Source organism: Myodes glareolus, chromosome X (genome assembly GCF_982192425.1).
Source record: "Myodes glareolus chromosome X, mMyoGla1.1, whole genome shotgun sequence".
In the NCBI taxonomy this organism is placed as follows: domain Eukaryota; kingdom Metazoa; phylum Chordata; class Mammalia; order Rodentia; family Cricetidae; genus Myodes; species Myodes glareolus.
In genome coordinates this window covers 74,997,754-75,022,639 of record NC_142053.1, presented here as the reverse complement: position 1 = coordinate 75,022,639, position 24,886 = coordinate 74,997,754, and the positions used below count along the sequence as shown (strand labels likewise).

At 35.5% G+C, this 24,886-nt stretch overlaps 1 protein-coding gene across 1 annotated transcript in view; it reads right to left on the bottom strand.

Annotated features, from left to right (window-relative positions):
• Brwd3 (bromodomain and WD repeat domain containing 3) overlaps positions 1 to 24,886 on the bottom strand; it is a 103,838-nt gene that overhangs the window by 25,433 nt on the left and 53,519 nt on the right. The window contains exons 15-25 of the mRNA XM_087903162.1: positions 22,058 to 22,192; positions 20,697 to 20,825; positions 17,975 to 18,200; positions 16,163 to 16,330; positions 13,328 to 13,511; positions 12,350 to 12,443; positions 9,337 to 9,486; positions 8,373 to 8,449; positions 7,548 to 7,716; positions 6,298 to 6,411; positions 1,688 to 1,795 (exon numbers count right to left, since the gene is read on the bottom strand). Coding sequence (XP_087759288.1) covers positions 1,688 to 1,795; positions 6,298 to 6,411; positions 7,548 to 7,716; positions 8,373 to 8,449; positions 9,337 to 9,486; positions 12,350 to 12,443; positions 13,328 to 13,511; positions 16,163 to 16,330; positions 17,975 to 18,200; positions 20,697 to 20,825; positions 22,058 to 22,192 — 1,554 coding nt within the window. The remainder of the gene's footprint in view (positions 1 to 1,687; positions 1,796 to 6,297; positions 6,412 to 7,547; positions 7,717 to 8,372; positions 8,450 to 9,336; positions 9,487 to 12,349; positions 12,444 to 13,327; positions 13,512 to 16,162; positions 16,331 to 17,974; positions 18,201 to 20,696; positions 20,826 to 22,057; positions 22,193 to 24,886) is intronic.

Genomic DNA, 24,886 nt, shown 5'->3' with positions numbered 1-24,886 from the left:
GGGAAAACCAGACAGGAAGTGGAAATGATGCAAGGAGAGCAGGAAAACTCTGGGGAGGAGGAAGTTGATTCCTCTCACTCCTGCCCAGACCACGGAAGCAGCAGCATGTGAGCTGCCCCACTGAAAAAGGTACTGAGCCACATGGCTAAAATAGATCAGAAAAATAGTTTAATCAAGATGTGAGAGTTAGCCAGTAAGAGGCTAGATCCAATGGGCCAATCAGCATTATAACTTATAGAGATTTCTGTGTGATTTTCCTTTGAGACTAAACAGCTGGGGGTCCGGGCGAGACAGAAAACACAAACAAGCCAGCCCCCTCATGTTACACAACACCATATAGAAGACCTAGGGATGAAATCAAGTCTTACTCCAAAGTCCATGCTCTTATATCTGATACATACTACCTATGAATAATTTTCTACACCACAGTGCTGTGACTAGAAATAAGACATTATATTTATACAATTCCTTGGTTCGAGAAGAGTACTCAATTCTCATTTGATTCTAAATAGATGAGCAGGCAGTAGAGATGATCATATGAAGATGACTGGATAAGATATTTTAACACCTTAAAACATTATTTGGTCTGCAAATATTTAAATATCTAGATTTTTCTCCTTTATCTTCAAGATAAAGCAAACAGCAACTCTTCATTTTCCATACAAAATCATCATAAAACTGCCGTTTATTTTTCTCTAAGTCAGGAAAAAAAACAGAAATAAAACTCAAATAGGGATACATTCTTATGCCTGACTATACACATTTCATGTATGAGAAAGAATAAATTCGTATTAACTGACATAAAATTCTTCAACAGAAACAACTGTATCTACTTTACTTGATTTTACAAAGAAATGTGGGTATTACATCTGAAGAGATACAAGTGTCTAAGCTTTATTAACCTATCTCAACACTACCAGAAACTTGAGAATGTCTATAGCACACAGTTTACTCGGGAATGCACACAATTGCTGATAGGGAAAACATTCAAACCAGGGAATGTCTGCTTTTCTGTAGTTGAGGAATGGTAAAAACACAAGGACCCAAAGCTTACAGGAAACTAGGGCAAATAAGATAACGTGAAGGTTAAAAATTGTTTAATGGTTTATTTTATGTATATGACTGCCTTGCTTGCCTGTATGTACATATACCATGTGAGGGCTGGTGTCTACAGAGGCCAGAAGAGAACACCAGATCCCCTGGAACTGTAGTTACAGAAGCCACCATGTGGGTGCTGGGACCCGAATCCAGGTCCTCAGCAAGTGCTCTTAACCACTGAGTCATCTCTCTAGCCCCATTTTTTTTTAACGATTTTAAAGACTTTTTTAAAAAAGATTGTTCCGGTTTGTTTTCTTTGATACTGAGTCTCACACTATGGCCTAGGCGAGTTTGGAATTCACCTGTAGTCCATGCTGGCTTCACTCTCTAGCATTTCTGCTTCAGCTTTCCAGGAACTGGGATTATAGATATGAATCACTATATCCTAGCATCAAAATTTTAAGATATATATATATATATATATATATATATATATATATATATATATATTCCATTCTACAAAATATCATATATCAATTAATTCTGGAAATATAACATCACCAAAATATCCATAAAATCAAGAAAAAAGCTTAAAGCAACTCAGTTCCCCAAACCCATGATTGTATTCATGCCCATCAGGCAAACTCACCCTGAGATCCATTTTGTTCCATGGCTGTTTTTGTAAATTAACACTATATATTTTTGATTTTCTCACAGCTCTCACATATGCTTCATGTCCTTGCCTAAAATAAATAAGCTAAAACAGAAAACAATGTATTACACAGTCATACTTATTTTAACTCTACACTTCCCAGTACATATTGTCTGAACCGTCTCTTCCCCTTACATAAAATGATTACAGTTTTTAAAACCTTTTCCCTGGTCAAAAGATGCTCATTCAACACTCATGTCTCTCTAACGCTGTGCCAAATTTCACAGTGCTTAAATAATGAATGCAGTTGTTGTCTCCCAAGCAGCTGCAAAAGTCAGCTGAAGAAAAGAGAGGTCTAGGAGAGGGGAAAGTCGGCTTCAAGGAAGGGGGAGGGGAGGGCAACAGAACACCTGTGACATTAAAGTAGAAAGGACTAGAAGTGGCAGGCCACAAGGGGACAAGTAGGGCAGGAAGATGTAGGTGATGGGAGCGGGAGAATCAAGCAAAGCAAAGCCTTCATGAAAGGCCATAAGGAAAGCTGCCACTCTCAGCAACAATTTAAACGCACATTTTTAGAATGCTACTTATAAGCTTAAACAATTCTTTGAAATGCAACTGGTTTTGTGTCCATTCACGGAGGGTTTTTTTCCTTCAGTGTGAAGCTGCCCGGGCAAATGACTGCATACAGTATGCAAATGAAGTCGTTTTTTAGACAAATTGAAAACTGTTCTGTCGCTAGAGTTCATGTCAGCACTAGCTGAGCACAGAAGAAAAGGAATTGAAGTGTTTGGTAAGACACTTCGAATTTTGAAAGATAATATTTACTACTATTTTCTATACTTATTGAGGAAAGTTTCTTTTCCTCGGTGGTTTCAGAATGCTGACAGAAATAAGCATAAGCAGACTAAGGTATCATAAAGTACCATATTAGCAGAGTTTATAATACACAATGAGGTATGAGGAAGATTACTCTCCTCCTATACCCCAAGGAATTGAATTTCTCATCTTTAGCTGAGTCCTGTAGATGAGTTCTCATAAAAGCATGAGAGGCTGTGGTTTTGAAAGTTGTGTACCAGTATGCTGTGATTCTAACACCTAATTATATGCAAATTTGGCCAACTTGCTTACCTTTCTAATTCTGTCATCTCATCTGTAAATAGGACACATGGTAACATGACTCAAATACTTCATACCATGTAGCATTGGCCAAAATGTAGTAACAGCTACACTTCCTATTCGTTCTTGTGTGAGAGACTATTCTTCACAGACAATATACTAACCAATGCTCACAGCATTCCTTCCTGTGAGACAGAACTACTACTATAAGTTCAGCTTTATAAATACACATAATGATTGAAGTTTATGGAGAAGACAAAAATGTGTTTCCCAATCACAAATACTATCAGGTATGCACATAAAGGAGGCATCAGGCTGTGGACACAGCATTGTGGATAATTTAGGTACATTGCTGGCGTTACTATTTGAGAATAACAGAGCCCTAAGTCCCCTCTGGGCCCCTTGGTCTTCCTGCCACAGTGGCAGCACTTATGTAAGGCAAATCCCCTTCTCCTTGTCTTCAATGAAATGCTCCTGAGCTTCCAGTGCTCTCTTCTCAAATGCAGGGCTTGGTTTTGCACTAACAGTGTACCCAAAGACACACACACACACACACACACACACACACACACACACACGACTCTGACCTTACTCGGAAAACACTACCTTTGTAGACCTAATCAATTTAAGAGTCCTTGAGCTCATAGCAGATGTATGTACACCCTAAACGGCTGTCCAGATAAGAAGATGGGAAGTGAATACAGAGAGAATGGGAGGGAAGACTGCCACATGAAGGAAGGACAGAAACTGAAGTAATGTTGCCACATGTGATGAACACCACGGATTCTGAGAATGACCAGAAGCTAGGTGAAGTGGGAAGGATTCAGTATTAGAGATTTGGAAGAGAACACAGATCTGCCAGTGCCACATTAAAATACTTTCACCTTTCAAAATGGTTTGAGAGAACAAATTCCTATTATATAAAGCCAAAAAAAAAACACATAAGCATACTCTATGAATAAAAAAACCTACATAAAGACCTGGGTAGTGGTGGCGTACACCTTTAATTCCAGCACTCAGGAGGTAGGTAAATGGATCTCTGTGAGTTCGAGGTCAATCTGGTCTACACAGTTGCGTTCCAGGACAGCCAGGGCTACACAGAGAAACCCTACCTCATAACAAACAACAAACAAAAAAAATAAAAAACAAGGAAATAAAAAACCTACATAGAAAGTGAAAATATTGAAATATTAGTAAATAAAAATTATAGAAGTTAAAATCCAAACTAAGGAAATCGTTATATATTTATTTTAATACTCAATATTAACAAAATGTCTAGATGTAATCATAAGGTATTAAAATGTAGTATTTTCCTTTAAGGGAAAGTAGTATAACACACACACAGTGTGGGTATGAAAATTCATATAGAATTAGTTATGGGCAAAACAGGATTTGGCATTTGAGTTAGACCTTTAAGAAGGAGCATTCTGAGGAGCAATCATTTATTAGTAGGGTTATTCTAAGCAAAACAACAAGGGCTTAATAGCGAGACAAAGTAGTAAGTAATGCTGTAATTAAGAAACTAATTACATGAACAGTACATTTGTTCCTTTATGAGCTCTTAATAAAAACATTCTCAAATTGCTATTCAACTGTTGGATTCACTACAATACTTTCTCTATTCCCCCAAACAACTGCCATAGCCTAATACATAATCTTGAAGCATATGATACAATCAGTTTAATAAAATAAAATCAGTTTAAGTGATTCCATGAAGACATGAACTGACAGAAGTTGTCATGAAGTGTAGAGAAGAGATTCATCAGACTTTAAAAGGAAACAGAGGCTTATTTTGTTTCGTAAAGTCCTCTAAAATTAATTCAACTTTACCACAGATCTCAAATGTCTTAAGAATAGGCATTAAGTAGAATAAATTATAATTTCAGATCTGTCAAAAATTATAAGACTTTTTAAGTTGTCATCAGAAGCTTACTAGCATAGTGATTAATGTAAACAAACACTAACCAAAAGTCCAACATACACCAAAAAGAAACATTTTAATAACTCCTAAACAAAATAAACAAAAGATAGCTTACTCATGTTATTTGACAGCTGAATCTGCTACAAGATCTCTTTAAGAAAAAAATAGGCCACATTTGTACTTGGTCTCATTTCAAACCTATTCACTTGTCCTTTTTAAAACTGTTATTGAGATGACAACTCTACATTTCTACTATTAATTTTGAATTCAAAATGATGTGCAAAGGCTGAGAGTGCAACATAGTGGTACAACTGACTAGCTTGTATCAACCCGGGGTTCAACCCCCAACACACACAAAAGGTTTCAATATTTGACAAAACAGTCTACCTAAAGGAATAATATTCCAAGGTAACCATAATTTCACTAACATATTCAAAGTTTCTACTGGGTAATATTTTATTAGATTTTTTATGCCTAATTATAAATGAGTATCTACATTTATTCAGAGACTCAGTAATTATCCTTTAGCACAGGTGTCGAACTTTTTGACCTTGGAACATAATATAAACAAATGGGTTGGGCCACATTCCTAGGTATTCTGGATGACATACCTGCTTTAGCATATTCTCTAACATACTGAATTTTTAAAACAATATTAGTTATTGATTGAATGAGGACTCAAAGTACCACTCAATTCTACAAGCTCACAATTAAAAACCAACTGTTTTTATAACTTTAGAAATCATAAATAACCTAGCATCTACTATATTGACTACATTATTCCAGACCTCTACAAAGGAAGCAAAATTAATTATATACACAATTGAATAAAGAAACAAAGATAGCACACACATAATTAGTACAGAATTACAATATGAAGGATCGGTCATTAAAGGCAATTGCTGTGCAAGTTTTGTGACCTGAGTTTAGTTCCTGGAACCCATGTACCAGGTAGAAAGAGGCATGATTCCACAGAGCTGCCCTCTGACCTCTACGCGTGCTCTGTAGTATATGTGTTCCCCTCAATTATGCACATATGCTCAATAATAAATAAAGTTATAAAATCAAACCAATATAAAATACCAGGATTGAATAGTGTTAATTGTTCTTTTGTTTGGTTGGTTTGGTTTTTTTGAGACAAGGTTTCAGTATAGTTAGTCCTCGCTGTCCTGGAACTTGCTCTGTAGAACAGGGTTTCCTTGAACTCACAGAGATCCACCTGTTTCTGCTTCCCAAGTGCTGGGATTTAAGATGTGCGCCACCACCGCCCAACAATGCTAATTGATTCTTTTTTATAACAAAGGAAATATTCTGTTACTGTTGATTTATATTACTTTATGTGCCTGAATGAATGTCTGTGCACCATGTGTATGCCTCGTGACCACAAAGGCCAGAAGAGGGCATTAGATACTGTGTAACTGGTGTCACAGACAGTTTGTGAGCTGCCATGTGGTGCTGGGAACTGAACCTAGGTCCTCTGGGAGAACAGTTAGTGCTCTTAACTGCTGAGCCATCTCTCAAGCCCAATGGTGTTCTTGAATCAAAAGGGTTTTTATTGGACAACAAGTACCTCATCTCCCATCTGTGGAACGAATGGAGAACGCCGTGGTATAGTATCCAAGATCCACTGAGGGGCAAACCATTCTTCATTGGGTTCGCCTGCCATAGAAACAAGTCCCCCTTTCTAAAACAAAACAAATCAAATAACAATTACAGTATTTGTAACAATGGTTCATAAGTGCAGACTCATGAATAGTAGTATGAAAAAGACAGGAAAAATTATGTAAAATAGCAGGTTTCATGCACACTGAAAATATTTAAGTTTTAAACATATCCAATAGAAATTATACATTTATTTTATATCAAAATATGAAGCAGTTCAATTTTGGATCACAGATAATAGCTTGACATTATATTATCATCTAATAAAAGCACATTTTTTCTTCATGTTTCTAGACGGTATCAACTCAAATAATAATACAATAGTGACTATTAAGAAAAAAAGGTGGACCAGATGCTGCAGGTCTGTAATCCCAGATATTCAGGAAGTTGGGACAGAAGAATTGAAAGTTCAAGGCCAGTCTGGGGAACTTGAGATTCTGTCTGAAAATGGAAAAGTACATAAAAGAGCTGGTATATAGCTCAGTGGCAGTGTGCGAAGCAGTAGGTTCATCCCCTAGTATTTGTATGTACTAATACAACAGGATTACGGCAATAGTGCATTAATATCTTTTATATTTCGTACAAGAAGAACGTGCAGAGCTCATTTAATGGAATCAGCCATTTTCCATTTAGATACATAGATTCTTTTTTTTTGGTATTTTAGAGAACAGCAATCCTTTTAAAATAGAAAGTATAAAAACAGTATAATGTTATTACAAAATTAACAGGTAAACTATGAAATTCAGAGAAGTATGTAAAGTATTATGTCCCTTAAATTAAATTATACTGGTGGAAAGAATAATGGGGTAAAATAAAATATAAATTCATCAAACTCTTCTATCCTATGAGTAAAATGTTTATAGGAATACAAATTTATAATTAGGTAATGACAAGAATAATTTTATTATATTACAATGGCTTATTCTTGTAGAACTTTGCTACATTTTTACAAGCAATTGTCAATGTTCTGGCTTAATAATATAATGATGGCAATTAACTGTACCTTTGATAACAAGAAATTAGGAATAATTCTTTCAAGTCAATTAAAAATTTTAATTGACATTTTTAGAGGAAAAGCAAATGTCACTATAAAATATTCAAATACTGGAGGCAAAAAAAGAAAACCAAGGCAAAACGAAGCGATTTTCATATACAAACCTTCTTTCTCGTCTGCTTAGGCTTCTTTTTCCTCTCTTCTAAGGGCTTCACCTTTTCATCCTCAGAGCTGCTGGAGATCTTCTGCGCAGCCTGCCTCGTTTGTCTCTTGGGAGGCTGCAAATTTATCCCAGCATCTGCTGTCCAGTCAGAATATTCACTTGATGAATCACTGGCAAGAAATCAAAATTACGACGGAAAAGTCATCATTTTGTTATAAAACAGCACTTACAAGACAAGGACTGAAAAAGTAGTATGATAAATACAAAATTTTTAGCACTATTTAACTTTAATGAAATGCTTCCAGAATAAAAATGCTGAATTTGCTATGACAGGATTTAAAAATCCCTGTTGGAAACACAAAACTGCCTAAAAAGAAACATGAATCTTATCACTGAAGCGGAGATATAGTTTTAAAACTGAAATAAAGTTTTAAATAAGGTGCACACCTTTAATAACAGAGGCCGGCAGATCTGTGAGAGTTTAAACCCAGCTTGGTCTACATAGTGAGTTCTAGGACAGCCAGAGTTACATAATAATCTGCTATATCAAAAGACCAAAACCTGAAATAATTATATAAAATTGCAAAAAAGTAGAATCACAAATTTAAAATGAAGCCTACTTCACAAATTAAAAAAAAACACACCTCTATAGTTACATTCACAGAAAGTATTGGGAGTCATGAATAAATACTTGGTACATGGGCTTCAAACCCAGAATTTTTTGTATTACATGACACTATTTTATCTATGGTTTTATCAAATTCCTACAAAATCATAATTTCATATCAAATTAAATTTTGAATCATTTGGGGTCAGTTAGAACTACCTGGAAGAGCTTTCACTTTGCCACTCAATAACAGGGTCTTCCACAGAAGCATCACTTGTGCCAATAGTTTCATCTTCCTATAGTAAAGAGAGGGAAATTCAAATATATTTAGTATTAGCTAGTCTAATATAGAAAAAACCTAGTTGATGCCCAGCACTTCATTACTTCATCAAACATCCTAGCTAAAATGTACATAATTATTTTTTTACATAGATCTCAAATTTATAAACAAACCTAGTGGGTATTTTATGATGTCTGGTATTATATTGTTTATTGATATAAAACATTTTTGGTTCTTTAGAAAACTGTTTAAATCTCAAAATACTTATAGTCTTCTTATATGCTAAAAATAGCTTTAAAAATATTGTGAGTATTATTTTAAGGTCAAGATATTCATGGAGGAAAAGGGAACTATTACTTTAAAAACCATGAATAGTAGAAGAAAGAAAGTACTCTATAATGTTAATTTCAATAAAACTCTCATTATGAAACTAAAAAAATAGAGTTGTTAAAAGAACAGGAGGATTGGGGAACAGAGGAACAAGAGAAAAAGAGCAGCTATACACTCTGCTCACTGTCATAATGAAGATATGTCTTAGGTAAATCAACACACAGTGACTTCTGGAATAGGTAGTCAGTAATAACATAAACAAAATGGATATGCAAGCTAATTATAGAGGGAATCAGCCCTGGGACTGTTCACCTTATTTCTATTGCATATGTTTCATGTCTAGGAAGATTTCCTGTCACTGTCTTGTCTCACTGTCACAAAGACAAACTTTGGATAGCATATGCTATATATACCCTTGCCAAGCTAGTATCTTAGGTAGAAATCAGGAAAGACAATCTGAAGTGTTAAATGGAACACGCAAATCTGTGTAAGCACTTATTAATGAGTAAACCTCTGAATGAATGGCACAAAACAACAAAAAAGTAACTTTGAATAAATAACAGCAGATCTAACCTCCGAGGAGCTGTCTGAATCTTCTTGTACACCTGAATTTTGAGATGACGCCTGTGAATTATGCTCTATGTTGGACCGTGTTAGATAAGTATGCTGACGCTTGCGCTGTGTCCTCCGTAAAGACCGCCCACAGCTAGGCTGATGATCATTCTGGAAAAGAGAAGGGAAACGTATTTTAAAAGAAGAAATAGTACAAAACTGAACACTGAATACCTAGGCTGCAAGAATTTGCCCATTCAGAGTTTACACATAACACATTATTCACAATTATCATAGCAGGAAGAAACGTCCATATTATATTTAATGTAATCTTTAAATGAACTTTTTTTTTTTCAGAATCTAAGTTTTATTAATATTTTGAGGGGAGATATTACAAAATTGTGTCAGTTATCATAGTTATCATAGTAGACATTCTTAAATGAACTTTTAAAAAGAAATATAAGAAAGTCTGTTAAAGCATTGGCATGACTAATTAGATTTAATCATTTATATTTCTTTCATTCCAGATTAGCAGTCTTAAGATTCTTAAGGTTTATTAAAGATCTTTAGAATCAATCTAGCATGGCTTTACACGCTTGTTCACACGTGTATTTCAAGAACTCGGGAAACTGAAGCAGAAGGACTACAGAAAGTTCAAGGACAGCCTGGGCTACAGAGTGAGACCCTGGCTCAAAACGAACAAACAAAACAAAATGGTTTGAATTATTTTTCTTATTTTATGTCTATGGCTGTTTGGCCTCTGCACATATTTGTATATGACATGCCTGCCTTGTACCAGTGGAGGCCAGAGCGCATCGATTGCCCTCAAACTGGAGTTACAGATGATTGTGAGTCACTGGGATTAGCTACAAGGAATCAAATCTGGGCACTCTGTAAAAGCAGCAGTCAGTGCTCTGAACTATTGAGCCATATCCCTGGCCCCAGAAAAATAATTTTAAGAATCAATTTAACAAAAATGCCAGGAGAGAATCGATAGACATAAATAAACGTTGGATTACATAAGAATAGAAGATTTAAGACTTGAAGTAATACACATATAAAAAGCAACATTCAAATCAGATATTGTGGCACATACTTATAATCCCCAAACCTGTGACTAGAGGCAGGAGTTGGAAGTAAGGAGATGTGGAGTTCAGGAGTACCAGGTCAACTTCAACTACACACTGTGTTCAAGGTAAGCCTGGGCTATATGAGACACAGTCTCAAAAACCGTAACAAGGAAAACCAGGAAGATTCCAGCCAGTTGCAGAGCCCTGCATCGTATGCTGTCATCCTTAACCTTGAGCATAAACCCCCGATAAAGCATTGCCAGGTCTGGCCTGGCAGGATGGCGCACGCCTGTATTTCCAGCATTCAAGAGACAACAGGCAGAAGGAGCACTGTGTGCAAGATTAGCACAGTCTACATAGTAAGTTCCAGGCCAGCAGGGGCTATAGAGAAAGATCCATTCTCAGAAACCAATGCCAAAACTAAAAAATTCAAATTTTCGAGCACAGAAGTGTGCAATCAGATAACAAGCAAGAAACTATGCCGTGCTTAACTTCTGTCTCACTAGAATTCAGTCCCGCTACTTGTGAACAATGGAAACAGACAATTTTAGTAATAACACGGAATTCAACCGATGTCCCATGTTAGTCACGGCTTCCAGGCTAGCTGGAGATACAGCAGGAGACTATTAGGAAAAGATACTTCATTTTAACAAGTAAAATTTAGAGTAATAGCTCCCTTTCTACAATATCTAATATCTATAAGTAAAAATCATTATGGTTGATACTATCACAAGCAAAGCTACAGCCTTAATATGTCATTGGGAGTAATTTTAAAACTCTTATAAACTAGTCTTGAAGGGTCAGTTTCTTTTTCTTATATGTAAATATTACTCTGTTGTCTATAGTGACCTCAAACTTTTATTACCTTTCTACCTCAGTCCCCCAAATTTTGGGATTACATATACACACTACCATGTCTGGCTTCTATGATCTTCAAATGTATATGAAAACATCTAAATTCCAGCCTAAATACCTATTTGCTTATATACCTACTCTAAACCCTAGCATTTCCAGATAAACTAATTATTGGCAAATAAGCAAAACAAAAGAAACCATTAATTAGATTATACTAGAGATGGAATAAGCTTAAAATATTCACAATATAAAAATTTAAAGCAGATATCAGAATCATGTACAAATATTTTGAGGTTATTTATGATAATTACCCCTAATTTTGTTCATTGACAGAAAAAATTAATTAAAATTCAGGATACACTGCTTAGCTTTTCTTTAAACACTGAAAATCATCCAATTACCTATATTCTACAGAGGGGTTATAACTCAGGGAGAAATAGTTTACATCCTGATTCCTTTTGACTGGTGAATGAGAAGAATTCATAAGCTTATTAGTTAGGCCAAAAGCAGTACAGGTATCTCATCCATTGCATAGCATGGTCTACTGGGAAATGAACCTAGTACATCCCAACATATAGTTAGGTTTTGCTTATGTGATTAGATAGGTTATACGAGGGTCGGCAAACTATTTGTAGAGGGTCAGAATGTCTGGCTTTCTAGGTCAGATCATTTTTGTTCCAACTACTCAACTCTCTTTACGTATAACATAAAAATAACTAAAGGCAAGCTATAATTGAGTATTTGTCTGTACTTCAATAAAATATAATTAACTAAAGCAAAGGATTTCATACATAAGCGTGTCAACCTCTCACCTAATGGATCTAGCATTTGTTCCACATTATGATTGATAACCAAATAAAAAGTCACGATTGTATTTAAAAATATGAAAATAATATTTTATACATATACATTAAAACACAACCTTTTATTTAAATTTTTTCTGTTACTAACCATTCACATGCATGTATGGATATAGATTTGAGGTTGAAAAATTAAGATCCCTGTAAGTAGATGCCAACTTATATATCCTCTTGATAGATAACTGTTGTCTTTCAAATAATTATTATTTGCAAACATTGGATTTGAAAGCACTGAAGAAGCAAACTTACTCTTTGGCTAGTAGAAGATGGCTTTTTCTTCTTTTCGACTGTATAAAGACTAATTTCTAGGTCACCTTTCGCAGTGCGACATTCCTCTTGCACCCTAATAAAATAAGAAAAAGAATTCAAGAGTTTAAACATCAACTCTGAAAATTAAACAATTTCAAAATAGAAAATGTAGCTCTGTAATCATGTTAGCGATACACAATATTTGTCCTTTTGTGTTATGTCTTCTTTTACCTGGCAAGACAGCTTCAAATTTTATTCATGTTCAGCAGTTATCAGAATGGTTTCTTTATGGACTAATAAAATACCATTGTATGCTAAATCATATTTGATAATCTATTTACTGATTGATATTTAATTTGTTCACTTGAATAACACTGCAATGAATATTAGCACACAAATATCTAATTCCCTGCTTCCTTGTTTACTTTTGAGTAAGGAATTCTTTGAATTTTCTCTATGCTAGCAGTTGCAACTCATAAAATTAGCTGTCTTTTTTCTTGATTCCTACTTACACTAGAAAGCAGAAGGGGAAAATAGGATTTAATATATTTTGCTACTTTGGGGTTATCTGCTAATAATACTTGGTTAGATGGTATGGTTAAAATATATGCTCTCTGTAATAGTTCATAGATATATTGTACATAATATATACATATATAACCTATCTCTACTTGTGATTATACAGTTGTTATTATAAGAAAGGTAGTTTTACAAGTAAGAATCATGATTCTAGATTTGAAATTATGTCAAGGAAATCCTTTCACCAGTGAAGACTATTTGAATGGCATTTTAAAGCACATTTACACTGCTTATTCATACTGCTCCAATACTTAGCTGGTGACCTTTTTCTTGGATCACTGTTAATACATAGTCAATATACCACTCAGGTTCACATATGCTCTAATATGAATTCTGCCTTAGGATATGTATTCTTACCCTTAGACGATAAGCCCACACACTGGCAAGAACTCAACTCACCTACTGACTCCATTATTTAGTTCGTTTACCACCACTCTTCTGCTCCAGGCCATGAGATCTCGTTCAGTGGCCATCTGGCTCCTAGGAGCATTGTTATGCATCTGCCGAACACCTTCAATTTGACCACTACGCCGAAGCCCAATATTTGGGGAAGAGGGTATGTCCATATTTGGACTACTCAGAGCTAAAGCAAAAGCAAGGAAAACCACAATATTCTGAACAAATTATACCAGTGATGGAGACTAGAGCGCCAAATAAGATCTAAGTGACAAAGACTGGATGTTTGGGGCTGCTACTCTAAACAAATTTCTTGCCTAGGATGAGAAAAGCCCTAGATTTGATCCCTAGCACCAAAAATAACAGAGACTTCTGGAAATATCAAAGTAAATATTACCCCTGTTCTACATTTTTTCTGTGCCATCTTCATGTTTCTATATTATTATAAAGAAATCAAGTACCCCCAAAATGCTGAAATTTTGTATAATTCTTTTTGTTTTTAAAGCACCACTTATCAGACATCTACTAAATACAGAATACACAACCATGTCCAAATATGATCTGAAAGATTCATTCATATATATATTAATAATTCAAGTTACATCCTTGTAAAATCTAAATTCTATCTTTGCTTACTTAAGTAGGACAACTGTCAGTAAACTAAGTGTAGAGATGTACACCTGTAATTCTAAGTCTCGGGAGACTGAAGTGGATTACGAGTTGTAGGCTAGCCTAGGCTACAGAGTATAACACTTGCTAAAAATGTTTCAGAGTAAAACTTACAAAACTTTGAAAACAAAAAATTGAAAAGTATAAGCAGACACTGGGGAGATAGCTGAGTCGGGAAAGTGCTTGTCAGGGAGGCATGAGGACCTGAGTGTGAATTCCTAGCACCCAGCTCCAGTGTCATGTGCTCTGCCTATAATGCCAGCAGCCGAGAAGCAGAGGCTTGGTGAGCAGTAGGTTCAGAGAGAGAGAGAGAGAGAGAGAGAGAGAGAGAGAGAGAGAGAGAGAGAGAGAGAAACCAAAACCAAAACCCACAACAACCAGGGTCTCACTCTGTAACCCAGGCTGTTCAGAAACTCACTATGCATCTCAGGCTGATTAGCTGCCTTTATGACAGAATTTAAAGCATGAGCCATAACATCCAGCTAGCAAAACATTTCTAATTTTAAAATTCACTTTAAAAATTAATAAGCAATGTAAGAAAAATGTTAGTAAGTTTCTTATTTATTTTTTCATATTTGCAAATAAAGCACAAATAGAAAATTGCAAATTACAGCTGTCGAAATCAACACTCAAAAACAATCCAAACAAAATGAGCATTGCAAACAGAAGTGAGTGGGGTTCGCTTAGTTAATGGAATTTCCAGTCCACAACAACTTAGTGTTGGAAGTAGAGCTCAATATTGATTGCACTAATGAAGATCTAAATTGGGGACCTAATAACTCTGCAATACAGGATTGCCACTCTACTTCTAACCGTGTCCAAGACTCAGGAAAACATAACTGAGTTAGATGCCCCAAGGGACCCAAATGAAAAACTGTTTTTATTTTAATTTTGTGAAACAACTCAAGAAATAAGCAAAATACTCTGTATATTGCTTCAATTTTAAATAATGTTTACTTCTGTGCAACCCTACATGTGATTTTACCCAAAAAAGTACAGTAATTATGTAAGTATAAAAAGAAACAAGCAGGCATAGTGTCGATCCTTGGAATCTGGTCCTTGGGAGGGCAAGGCATGATGGCCACAGCTTCAAGGCCACCATGGGCAACACAGCAAGACTTAATCACAAACAAAAATAATGGGCTCAAAGCGTAGCTGAGTGGTGGAGACTTTGCTACATAAGATATTGAGTTCAATCTCTATCACTAAGAAAAAAAAAACTTGCCAGGTAAAGATGGCTCATGTCTTTAATCACAGCACTAAGTAGGCAGAGGTAGGTGGAACTCGGCGAGTTTGAGGCCAGGGTGGTCTACAGAGTGAGTTCTAGGACAGCCCGTCCTACATAGAGAAACCCTGTCTCAAAACACTCACATTTCTTGGAAAATTAGAATTGAGACAATTCAATATATATATATATATATACACGTATATACATACACACACATACACACACACATATATCAGGTACAGAGGTACATTTCATGGTAAGTGAAGGAAGATGTATATTAGATAATAATAATGATAATACTCATGTTAGAGGTAACAAAATAGTTCAGCAGATAAATGTGCTTGTTCTCACGTCTGGTAACCTGAGTTCTAGCCCATGGTCATACCCATACTCACATATACACATACTTACATGCAAAGTAAATAGGGAAAGAATAATTAATTATATAACTTCTACTGGTATTAAGATGAAGCTGTTGTGTAAACCTGGTCAGGAGTCATATCTGTATTATCTAAGAGAAGACCAGACCTTATTCTAATGGACTATTTTGTTCATTCAGGAGCAAAGAGTGATACGCTGCTCTCCTTTCAACAAGTGGCACTTTCCAAACTTAAGGTGGTTTAAGTTTAAAACCTTCATAGGTTGGGCCTCTAATAAAAGGGCCAGACTTATTCCAAGACTTTATTTCCAGAAACAAAAGTAAAAATTTCAAAATAAACTGAGTCAGAAGGAATATTATATTTAAATACACTACCTACATTTGTTAGAGAGTGAACGTTAGTCATGAATGATAATAATTAGACCATGCTACTTTGGAATACCTGCTATTAGAAGTTAGAAATTAATAAAAATGTTTGCATTTATAAACATGAAATGTTTTCACATTATAACTTATACATGGTATACGTTTTTATACTTTCTACAAATATACAATTACTTACCACCATTAACAGAATATGATCTATTAATTGGAAAATGTGGAACATTTCCTTCGTTATTTAGTCGGAGGTCTTGTTCTCTCTGTAACTCCCTGATTATCCCGTCAAGAATGCTTTCTTCTTGGTCATTGGTTTGCTGCCCAATTACCTGTTCTACCACCTCGCCATCACCTTAATGAGACCAAAGATACAAAGTCAGATAAATTTATTACATTTTTAGTATACCTTAATAAGGTAAAAGAAAAGAAAAGTTAGCTTAACTAATAAACTGTGAAAGTAATGAGAAATAATTTAAGATGAAAATAAAGTATACATGAAATAACATTTTATGGGAATTTTAAAAAAATACACTTAATGATTCAACATTTATATTTGATTTAACCAACAGACCTAAATTAGACATTAACAAGGCATTTTAAAGAATAACTATAATGTTAAAGTTAAATAATCCACTTGAAAAACAAGTTTTCTATATGCTATATTCTAAAGCTAAAATCAAGAATTAGAGATGTGAGCAAGATTTTTTTTTACATTGGGTCTTACTCTGTAACCCACCTTGGCATGGAACTCACTATATAGTCCCGCATGGCCTTGAGCTCATGGGAATCCTTCTGCCTCAACCTTCTGAGTGCTGGGATTACAGGTATGAGCCACCATGCCTAGCCTGAGTCATTTATAAACAAGTTTAGTCACAGTTACCTAGAATGTTCTGCACCTTCCTTTCACGAAATTTCATTCTAAAACAAGTTAAAAGTATGCGCTTTTAAATAAATATTTTCTTTTTATAAGACCAGCATTTTAATAAGTAGAAAATTATTTTTATGATAAATTCAAATTCAAAAATTTACTTCTGAATGAACACTTTTATCTTTCTTAAAAGCATCATGCCCTGCTTTTTCATCTTGCCCTGTAATTAGATCAAATGTGATTTGATAAAGTAACAAAGTAATTAATTCTTGTAATAAATTAAGTATGCTAAATGAAGTTTTATTTAGATAGTTTCAATTTGATATTCTATTTATTACTCACATTTTTCTCCCTGGTTCATAAATATTAAATCAGAGTAACCAATACTACTACATTGCTCTACAAATGTTTACTTAATTTTATTCTATGAAGGCCAATCACCAATTTCCTAGTAAAGAAAGAAAATTCCAAAGCCAGATATGGTGGCAAATGCTTGTAATACCAACAGTAAGAAGGCTAATCCCGGAGAAATGAGAATTCTGAGCTAGTTCAGAAAACATAGTGAGATCCTATTTTTTAAAAACAAAATTAAGGAGGAAGGAAATCTATTTGCGAATCCAAAACTTACTCCTCTATAATTTCAATAAAAACTGTGAAAAACCAAACCAATACAAAGGCATCCCATGGATGATGAAGCAGAAAAGACAGGACACACAGCTCGCACATCTACCTAAAGAAACCCAGTCTCATTTTGGGGCGTTCATTAACTAGTAGTTTTCAAAATGAAGTATCCATACTCTAATCAATATAATTTTACCAATTAAGCTTAATATAGTAAAGTTAGTAAGTTTAATCATTACCAGAAGTCACTAAGCAGAACAAGGTCAAACATATGGCAATGGTTTCCACTGTGGTAGGTCAACAAATTACCTCTTGGGCACGTTACTATGTCCTAAACCAGTTACTTTGCACAGCAGAGCTAAACAATAAAAAAACTACCCTGGTAAGCTGAAAGCTACAAGTAAAAATGAATACAAATAGTATATAATGCATGTTATGACCCATTCCAGGGTATAGTAAGAACTATCCATCTGCAACATTTTAAATTTGCTTTAGGAGATAGCATACCATTAGCCACATAGCCCAGCTGAGGAATAAGCTGCTCATCTTTACAATTTTCCCGTCCTGGTACCAGTCGCTGAAATTTTGTAGGATGAGGATTCCCATCGACATCCACCAAGAATGGGGGAGGCATAAGGTGAGGAGCTTGCTGAGTTTGCTCATCTAATACATAGTTATTCGCATCTCGGATAAGTGGTCGATAATCAGTGTGGAAGAACATCTGATCTGGAATCTTTGTGACAGACATTTTGTTAGTGTTGAACATAGCAGAGAATGTATAGTCCAGGCTCTTATTTTCATTCCTATAGCACATATTTTGAATCATACAGCCTTTATATTCTTTCATAGTTCTGTGTTGCCATATGTTCCTCTAGGAAGAAACAAATGACCTAAATAGTTTTCTTATCTCTAATTCCTGATTTGCATTACTTTGGGAACCTCATATTTCCCTAATTAGGATAAGAAGTAAGGCAACAATCTATCAGAAGCTGTGTATTTTGATTTGACTTATAACAAACACACAAACCTATATAACTTGAGTTATTTTTATTCAAGTGAGAATAAATGAAATATAACATTCATGATGAGCACAATAAACCTCAACAAATCAACAACATGAAAAGCTATTGAGCTAACCTAAATGATGATGATGTCTCTTCCCACTAAAGGATTCCACACTGTCCCCAGACTCATAGCTAAGAAAATACAAAGAACCAGCTGGGTGTGGTACAGCACACCTATACTCCTAGCACAGTCTCCCAAGACAGAGGAGAGAGTTGCAGTAAGTTTGATGCCAGCTTTGTAGCAGAAAAACTATGGATGGCTATACATATGATGCAACAAAAGTAGATGGAAATGAGATAAACAATTTACAGATTTATAACAAGAAGCAAGATTAAAACCATCAGAGAAAAAATCTCGCAAATTAAACAAAAAAAAAAACTTCTGAATTCAAGCAGCCCATTAAAGAAGGATGAACACCAAGGCTTCTCATGTAACTACATAAAACAGAAAAGGAAAGAATACTACCAGTTTCTATTTACAAAGACATTATTACCCTGATAAAAAAATATAAAGACAAAACAAAAATAAAATTATACACTAGTATTCCTAATGAACATAAAAGTAAAAATAAGATACTTGCAAACCAAACTCTAGAACACATCAACAATGTCACTCAACATGATCGAGCTGGCTTCAATTCAGAAGAGATAATTTCACATAAATCAATAAATCTATCACATAAATAGACCCAAAGACAGAAAACATACGATCATCCATTTAATTCGGAAAGGCTTCTGACAAATCATAGTTTGACAAAAGTGCTAAAGAAATTGAGAATAGAAGCAACCTATCTTGGGGGCCTAAGAAATAGCACAGCACTTAAGAGCACACTCCTGCTCCGGAGGACTGAAGTCCATTTCCTGGACCGCACGTCAGACAGTTCACAACTGCCAGCAACTTCAACTCCAGGGAGATCCAAAGCCGGGCATTCATGTTAGCATACCCACCCTCCCCCCACCCAAGTATATACATAAAAATAAAACTTTTTTTAAAAGTATGGGCTGGACAGGTAGTTCAGCAGTTAGGAGCACCAACTGCCCTTCAAGAGGACAGCAGTTCAATTACTAGCACCCACAACCATTTGTAACTTCAGTTCCAGGGGATGACACATTTTTCTTGTCTCCACTGGCAACGGGCATGCATGTGACGTAGAAACATACAAAATATCCATACATATAAAACATACAAAAATTCAAAAAGTATAACATATCTAAACATAAGAAAGATAAATATGAAAAAACTACAGTCAGCACCAAACTAAATGGGTAAAACTCCGAGTATTTTCTCCAGCATCCAGAACAAGCAGGCCTATTTTCTTCACTTTCATTCAATACAGTGCCTGAAGTCTTAGAAGACTAAGGCAAGATGAAGGGAATGCAAACAGGAAAGGAAGAAATCAAAGTTCCTTTCTTTTTAGAGAATATGATTCCACACACAAGAGACTCTAAATTCAGCACGCAGGGCTAGAGGGATGGGCCAGTAGTTAATAACCCCTGTTTGCGGAGGACTGGATTCAATTCCCAGCTCCCACAGGCAGCTCACAACCATCTGTAGCTGCAGCTCCTGGGCACCCTCTTCTGACTCCCGAGGCACCAGGCATGCATATGGTGCACATAAATATATGCAAGCAAAACATCCATACACATAAAATAAATCAATCTAAAAAAACCTTTTAAAACTCAAGAGCTGATAAAGCTGACAGAGCAAAGAACGTGGCAGGATTCAAAATTAATGTAAAACAATCTATAGCCTTTTTTTATACTGGTGGCAAACACACTAATAACGAAATCAAGAAAACAACCACACACATATTAGCCTCAGAAAAAAACCTAAAATATCTTTTGATAAACCTAACCAAGGAAGGTAAGAAATTTGTCCACTGAAAATTTTAACGCACTGAAGAAAAAAACCATGATGTTTTCTCTCATACATGGGCCCCAGAATTCACATAAATACAAAAAACAATCTATATATATGACATGAATGAAGAAGTGAAACTATCTGGGGGGACTAACGTGGGGGCAGAGAAAAGGGAAGGACATATGCTCAATATACAATATACACTTGTTATACCATGTTTCATGAATACGTAGAGTGAAAAAAAATCAATTCTGAATGGTACAATCCCAAATTATTCTCTGCAACAAAAATGATATATACTAACCTTTTCATAGTATTTACTGCAGCCAAAGCCAAATAGTAACAAATGACCATGAGAATCTGTGCAGGCAAAATGGTTTCCATCTGGTGAAAATTTACAATCGAACACTGCCCCATGACCTTGGCCTTCAATCTGAAATTCAGAGGAATCTTGTAAGTCATTTTAAGAGTCCTTCTCAAACATTAAGTAAGCAATAGCTTCTCCTGGCTACTTTTCTCTTGAATTCTGTGATGAATCAACATTCCAATGTACTCTCTGGCATCTGTAGCCAGAGTCCTAGAGTAAACAGTAAATCTCTGAAACATAATTATAGAGGATAAAATTGAGTTGGATGCGATGAACAGCTGCACCTCACATAGTAACTCATGAAATAATGAATGGATGAAAGAGCAAAGTTAAAAGGATCTATATGCAAGCAAATTAACATAGGTGTTATTCAACAAGGTGAAGATATTTTTATATCTTAAGCTCTAAGACATGCCTTTAAATAACTATCTTAAAATTAAACCATGTAAATAAACTAACCAAAGACATACTATTATTAATGATCTGGGATCTACATAAAGTCTTTAGAAGTGAACTCAAAGGTCCATGCACAGTTTACTGTTGTTTAGTCCTAACTATTCTTAGAAAAAGGACCCTAAACGTGCAAGATATGAGTATGTACATCGTGAAAGAATGGGGTTTTACTGAGAGACCTGATGACTAATCAATGTTTTACATAACTTGTATGAGATTCTTATTATAATCATCTATATCAGTACAAAAGATCGTGTTTCAAATAAATAAGTCACAGCCAGGTATGGCAGTGCATACCTGTAATTCAAGCGCTCAGGAGGTAGTGCAGGGGGATCACGAGTTAAAGGTCATTTCTGGTTTACTGACAATTTCAGGCACACTTGGGCTATATGAGACACTGTTTCCTCCAACAATAACAGAACATGCATACATATTAATATATATATTTCCAAATCAGTTTCGAACAATGAAACTCATATATCAGAGGTTTATATCAGAGATAGAGTCATGATTTAGGATTTTCTTTGTATTCATAAGTTGAAATTATAGTTTACAACTTGGCCTTTAGGTATTTTAGCTTACATTTTAAATACAATTGTAAAAAATCAGATTGAATGATTCAGTTTAGATGTACATATCAAAATTTGAAAACTGCTAACCCCAAGATAAATAGCCATGCTGAAAGATCTAACCCTAATCCCTTGAATCATTTTCTAAATGATTTCACTGATTTAAACATAGAAGACAAGCTGTTCCTTTTGCTTGGCAACTGGGTTATCAAAACAAAAAACAAAAAAAAAGCAAAGTGAGATTTAATACTAACTTTATAAACAGAGATTTCTTACCATATTAAAATAATTTCGAATTTTGGTCCCTCGGTCAAGGTCCCAAATAAAAATGTTCCCATCATGACCCGCTGAAAGTATTATTCTTTGATCAAATGGATGTGCTTCTAGAACAAACACTTCATCATCGTGCCCCTACAATGAAAATCAATGTTAGAAATGAAGAGCAACACCAGATGTCTGGTCTATTTGTCCAAAGGATCTTGAGCACTCGAAGTCCAATTGAGATGAATTAATACATACCAACTGAATAGCATCTATGCATGGGTACTTCATAAATAAATATTTTAGAGGTTCTAAGTGCACAACTGCTGGTTTTTATAAACCTGATGTCTTAGATAAAAGACACAGAAAGATAATTAATGCTCATTGACCACTGAAATGTAATTTGGAGATGTAGAACTTGGATAATTTTTTAAAAGCCACAGAAAATACAACAAGCAGGATGTGATGGCATATGTACTTCCAGTAGGCAAGGCATGGGTGGGGGCAATCAAAGGTCACCCTTGACTACAAAGTGAGTTTGCCACACTCAGAACTACACAAGATAGGATCGCAAAGTAAAATAAGGCTTGGAGAACAAAGAAAGGAATAAAGAAAATTCACCAGAATCTTTCACTACCACCACAATAAAAGGCCTGGACTGGTTTTTACCTAACATTCTCATCACGGTGCCTAAAGTCTCAGAACTCACAGGTTCAATCTAAACTATATAGTGAAATGCAAGGTCATCAATGGCTAAATAGAAAATTTAAGGCTAGCCTGGGCTACATAAAACAAAGAAAAGACAAAGAAAATTAAGTAGCTTTGTCTGTTACCAAGACGAATTCAGTCAGTAAAATCCAGTGAAAACAGATGATCTATGAGTGAGTCCATACTAAGAGTGTCACTGAACAAGACTTTAACGTAACTATGAAGATGGAATTCTACATAGATTTAGTAAATTAACAGCTTTACTTCCTAAAGCTGGGAATGTAGAGATATGTATGTTCCATATCTGACTCAGTAACTCCCAGCCATCTGCGGCTATTAAGCATTTGGAATATGGGTACTAGAAATTGAGATGTTTTACATGAAGATTTTGCATGAAAAAGTGATGTTTCATTAGCAATTCCTGTATTAGTTCCATGTTGAAATGATAGTATTTTGGATATATTCAGTGTATTACTGAAATTAGTTGGTTCTTTTAAATTTTAGCTGCTAGAAAAATGATTATATATATTGTAATCTGCATAACTTATAAAGATATAGCTTATATTTTTTGTTTGGAGTATTGATCCAAACCAACACTTTCAGTTTAAGAGTCAAGGAAAGAATAGGTTAGCATTTTTGCTTGCTTTTATTTATTAACTAGTTGACTGGTGTTGCGGCATGATTTTCCTATGCAGCCCAGGTTGTCATAATATTCAATATGTAGCCCAGGCTAGACTCAAACCTGTGGCATTTCTCACCTCAGTATGTTACATGCTGTAATTACAGAGGTTGAAAATTACCAGAATTAGTAGTTAGCAAGGTAAAGGAGTAAGATAGTGAATTGAGTTTCTTGTCTAAACCCTGCCATTTAATACTATATTATATCCAAAAGACATTCACTTGGATTTGCCGCAGTAAAATGCTTATGAATTGGTAACTAAAGCAGAGAAGGGAAACAGGCATCCACTCATAACACGATGAACCAACCAAGAACCCCACCCACATGATATTCCGCTTAATTCTACAGACCTAAGAGCCTTTTACTATGAGAAATATATTTGAAATCAAAAAGCACTAGATTTTCTTCTCCTTCTTCCTCTTCTACTTCTTATATAAACTGATCATTGAAGATAGAAAATGAAGGATATACCTGCAACATATAATAAAAAAATCCAGGGGCTGGAGAGATGGCTCAGTAATTAAGAGCACTGGCTGTTCTCCCAAAGGACCCAGGATCAATTACCAGCACCCACATGGCAGCTTGGAACTGTATAATGCTAGTCCCATGGATTTGGACACTCTCACACAGCCATATATGCAAGCAAAACACCAATAAAATAAATATTTTAAAAAAAGAAAAAAATATAAAAAAGGAAAAATAATAATAATAAATCCTAGTCCTTGCCACAAACCAATTCCTGGATACTTGAAGATATATTAACATTCAGAAATAGATAAATACTAGACTTAGAAATAATCTTTAAAAAATAATTCCTAGCTGTGGGTCCGGTGTATGTGAGATCCTATAAGCGCAGGTTAGTTGCTTTTGTGGGTTCCCCTGTCATGACCTTAACCCCCTGGCTTGTAAAATCCTTCCTTCCTCTCTTCAGTGAGATTCTGGGTGCTCAGCCCAGTGCTTGGCTACGGGTCTCTGCATCTGCTTCCGTCAGTTACTGGATAAAGGCCCTCTGATGAAAATTAGGGTGGTCATCAATCTGATTCCAGGAGATGGCCAGTTCGGGCTACCTGTCCACTGTTGATAGGAGTCTTCTCTGGGGTCATCCTTGTGACTTTCTGGGAGTTTTCCTGGCACCAGGTTTCTACCTGACCCCCAAATGCACGCCGCCCCCATCCCACGCCAATCAAGACATCTCTTTCAATACTCTCCCCTCCATCCACTCCCCTAAGCCAATTCCTCATGTTCCCATCCCCAGCGGCCCCCAGTCTACCCAGGAGATCTCTTATATTTCCCCTTCCGAGAGCAATCCATGTGTCTCTGTCCCACTTTGCACCCTCCTTGTTACCTAGCCTCTCTGGGGCTATGCATTGTAGCGTGGCTATCCTTAACATATGTGTGACAGTTGTGCGGCTTGACCTACTCATGGGACTCCTACCTATTCCCCATGCGGGGTTACC